At 48.8% G+C, this 4,236-nt stretch overlaps 1 protein-coding gene across 3 annotated transcripts in view; it reads left to right on the top strand.

The window, feature by feature from the left end:
- Nucleotides 1-4,236, top strand: part of QPCT (glutaminyl-peptide cyclotransferase) — a 38,777-nt gene that overhangs the window by 16,504 nt on the left and 18,037 nt on the right. Inside the window, exon 1 of one of the 3 annotated variants that reach the window (XM_006083450.3) lies at nt 860-1,098. The exons of 1 other annotated variant lie outside the window; for it this stretch is intronic. In XM_006083450.3, the coding sequence (XP_006083512.2) occupies nt 982-1,098 (117 nt within the window). In that variant the 5' untranslated portion in view covers nt 860-981. Of the gene's footprint in view, nt 1-859; nt 1,099-2,860; nt 3,015-4,236 lie in introns of those variants that run through there. One more of the 3 variants, XM_023747687.1, reaches the window with a different exon arrangement.

Here is a 4,236-nt window from a genome sequence, read left to right as displayed (position 1 = left end):
ATTACCTTCAGACATTTGCTCTCGGGGAAACAGGTGAGTTTCAACGTGTCCTGTTGTGATATTTTTTGGGATCTATATGTTCCTAGGAGATGACTCAGGAGAGACCACGCCCTCATTCTCACTGTGGAAGAAAAAGAGGATGGTGCAGTCATTGTCCTGACAACTTAGACCAGACACCCACAAAGTAGCGATACTGTTTTATTTTTTCCAGGATTATCTTGATCAGTGATCTTTGATGCTACAAAGTAAGTTCAGTTGTGTTTAGCTCTACCTTTTGAGGGGCTGCATTGGGGAAGAAGACTGCCTAAAGAACCACTGGGAACATTCTAGATCTTACTTATGTCAGGTAATCCCTTTAACCAGACTTTACCCAGTTTGGCAAGGTAAGTGTTTGTGAGAAAAAAGAGGAGAGGTAAGATGGGCCCAGGGTTCAGGCTTTGTATGGAGGACGGGGAGTCTCAGTTTGCACATCTGTAAATCGGTATGATGTTTATGAAGACTAAATGAGGGGACATGGGACAAGCACCCAGGACAGTGCCCGGTACAGAACTGTGGGAAAAGAGCTGTGGGAAGACACTTCATAACCGCACCGGGTCTGATGAAACCTCGCTCCCCTTGCTCTTCCCAGCGATGGCCCTGGAGATCATAAAAATGCCTCTCCCCGTCTCTTCCTTCCTTCTCCTCGTCCTCCCCAAGACAAGGAAGCAGCCGTCTCCGTTCGCCGGGATTCGGAAGCTCCAGCCTTCCAGAACAGCCCAGCCCGGGGGTTGCTAAGGTCGGGATGGGGGAGGTGGGGGTGGGGAGAGGAGAGCTGCGGCTTCAGCCTGCGCAGCGCAGCCGGGAGGCGACGGGGAGGAGATGGGGGGGCGGGCGCAGTCCACCCCAGGGTGGAGAAGAGGGAAGGCGAACGACGCGCGCTCCCAGGCTCGTGACCGTGACCGCAGGCGGCACAGGGACCGGGGCGCAGATAGCCTTGGAGAGATGGCAGGCGCCGGGCACCGGCGCGTCCTGGGCGCCCTCCACCTGCTGCTGCTGGCCGCCCTGCCCCTGGCAACCGAGGGGATCAGTCGGGACGCCGCAGCCTGGACCCAGGAGAAGGTGAGGGACTGCTGTTGCGCGATGGTACCTGGGCGGCTCTTGCGGGGTGCGGGGATCTGGGGCCGGGCGTGCCCACCTAGGCAGCGAGGGAGGCGGGGCGGAGCGGCGGTCCCCGGCCCCAGCAGCAGCCATACCGCTTCGGGCTCCCAGGGTAGTGGGGGCTCTGCGTCCTCGCCAGGGGGCCTCGCTAGCCTCGGGGACGCCGTGGGAGCTGGATGAGGTCACCGGCCTCCCCTCGGCTGGGTCCGACGCGACTGCTGACAGGCGCAGGAAGTGTGTCTGGCCGGTGGCCCCCCCGCAGGAAGGTGGGAGCGCATGGCCACGCCGCCGCCCACTCGGGACCCACGAGGCCCACGCTCTCCCACCGCTGCATCCCAGGACACCCTGGAGACGCTGATGTTTCCATGGAGCCTCTGGACAGACGTGTGTGATTGTCAGTCCGTTTTAGATTTTCAAGCGGAGCAGCTCCGAACCAAAGACCTTAACTGGATGCCCACTTTCCTTAAACATTTTTTTTTGTCTTAAAAGAGAGTAAAATGCAATGGTCAGAGCAATGTATCTAGGTATAGGTGCAAATTTCATAAAATGAACTTAGAATACAAGTGCTTTGCAAGTGCGCTCGGTGTGAACTAAGAAGGTTCACAGCTATTTCCCTTTCTTGTGTAACAATTTTGAAATCATGACATTGCTAGAGGCTTGTGCTAATGTTAATGGTATTGGAGTAAAATGGTATGGCCTTCAAGATACAATGAAAAAGCCCTAACCGGTTTGGCTCAGTGATTAGAGCGCCGGCCTACGGACTGAAGAGTCCCAGGTTAGATTCCGGTCAAGGGCACTACCTTGGTTGCGGGCACATCCCCAGTAGGGAGTGTGCAGTCTTTAATCGGTGTCTCTAACTCTCTATCCCTCTCCCTTCCTCTCTGTAAAAAATCAATAAAATATATTTTTTAAAAAAAGATACAATGGAAAGCAGCGAAGTAAAGGGATTTCAATGCTGACAGTGTTGTTGAACACATCTTTTAAATGCTTACAAATTTACGTGCCTGTATTTACTCACACGTGTGAAATACAGGGCACACGGGAGAATGCACAGGCCCTTGCTGGCACTCCAGCCTGCTCCTCCCAGCCACCTGCATAGGGGTAGGAACAGCCCAGGTCAGTTCTCTTAATGAGCCTCACCATCCAGGGGCACACACGCTCCCACTGCACAGGGAGACCATCGACCACAGGAAGACCATCAACCACAGGGAGCCTGGTGGGGATGCAGGAAGCCAACTCAAGAATAACTTCATTATAAGAAAAATAACTTCGTCAGAAGGTGTCACAAGGTGTCAGAAGGTGTTATTTGAGGTACCGACTCAAACCCTTTCCTTCGCTTTGCTGTGAGGACCTTCCTGGTCAGAAATTGGGCACAAAGAACCAGAATGGGGAGCTACACCAAACCTGCCTTTACGATCCATCGAAATGGTTGGGAGTCAATGAGATGGGAACTGTTTGAACGAGCTGCTCCGAAGGGATCGTTGGTAGGCAGGTTGTACTTGTAGATGGCAGAAGGTGCTGCATTCTTAAATTGTTTAAAGCCATGAGAACTGAACTTTGGGGAATGTCTTTTAAAGTACAAGTCCCTTTTATATTTATTCCAAGAAGCTTCTAGTCACTGTAGTTTTGGGAAACTGGATGCTCTCTGGGAAAGTGGTGCAAGCAAATGAACAAATGACAAAATCAGCTGTGACCATGCCTGAAAGGCCCCCTCCCTCTTTTTTCGGTAGGCCTCCATGAAGGCCTCCAGGCGGCCAGTACCGTGTGCGGCCTGGGAAAAGAATTAGTCACCACTAAAGCACATGCCTTCCTGCTCTCTGTGGCATGGATATTTTAACCATGTGAGGTGTGCTCTTGGTACACTGGTCTGCCCAAAGGTGAGGCGTGGCAAAGCACTGATTTTGAAATCCTTTTTCTTGGCTGTGAAATAAAGGTGTGTCTCTTCCAGCAGCATCTAATATGTAAAAACAGTTCAACCCTAGCTTAAGGTTGTGTTCAGAAGATAACGATTTGGTTATTTGAAACCTGCAAGCAATTTCTCCGTAGAAGCAATATTAGGAACCTCACAGTGCCCCCGTGAAGGGGGTACATTTATTTCCAATTTACAGATGAGGAAACTCGACCACGATTACATCTCTTCCACTTTCTTCTCCAAAGTAGACGAGGCCTGGCTGATGGTTCAGGGACCGTGTCCAGCTAGTGAAAGAGTGTGAGAAGATTGGAGGGCCAGAGGAAGAGCTTACTTACTCCTCTCTGGGTCAGCGTGGACCCTAAATGGAATTCCAAAATCAGTCATTTTGTTTTTGGAACCCTCTCTCCTCTCACTCCTTAGTTCTCCCTTCCCCTAATCTCCCTTATGGAGCTTAAAGGGGGTTGATCCATATTCCAAATTATTCTGGGGGTTGATCCATATTCCAAAATTACTTCTTCTGAATCCTGCCTTTCCCAATCGCCAAACCTATTCCTTACAACCTTGTCAACCAGCTGTTAAAAGGAATCTAATTAAATCAATCCTCCCTTAGGTGTGAATGACTGGTGACTGTGTTTTTAAAACAGAAGCTTTTAGCTCCAACACATTAAGGAGTATGGCTTGTCTTGAAGTCTCCCAATTATAAAGTTAACTGTGCTGGTTTTGGGAAACTAGGAGAATACAGAAAAGGACACTAAAAAGGAAACTGTCATCACCCATAAGCCCACATTCAGAGATGATTGCTGTTAACCATTTTGGTGTTCTTATTTGTTTTCTCTCTATAATATAAACATATACATACAGGGTGGGGTGAAAGTAGGTTTACAGTTGTTCATATGGAAAATAATACAATAATTGATAAATAACAATACAAGAATAAAATCTGTTTTGTGCACTCACAACTGCAAGCCTATCTTTACCCAACCCTGTAATTATATATATAAATGTGTGTATTTATGTTTATAGAGATGATAAAATTTACCGGATTTCATGAGTTTTATGAGATCTGAATGAGCTATTCACATAAAGCATTTAGCACAGTGTTGCATATAGCAAATGTTCAATTAAGGTACTTGATTATTTATATTATTATTGCCAAGCTTTTTTGCTATGTCTGCCTTTTTCCCCAA

Source organism: Myotis lucifugus, unplaced genomic scaffold (assembly GCF_000147115.1).
Source record: "Myotis lucifugus unplaced genomic scaffold, Myoluc2.0 scaffold_6, whole genome shotgun sequence".
Classification (NCBI taxonomy): domain Eukaryota; kingdom Metazoa; phylum Chordata; class Mammalia; order Chiroptera; family Vespertilionidae; genus Myotis; species Myotis lucifugus.
Note: the sequence above shows the minus strand (reverse complement) of the source record. Positions and strands in the feature narration are given on the sequence as shown.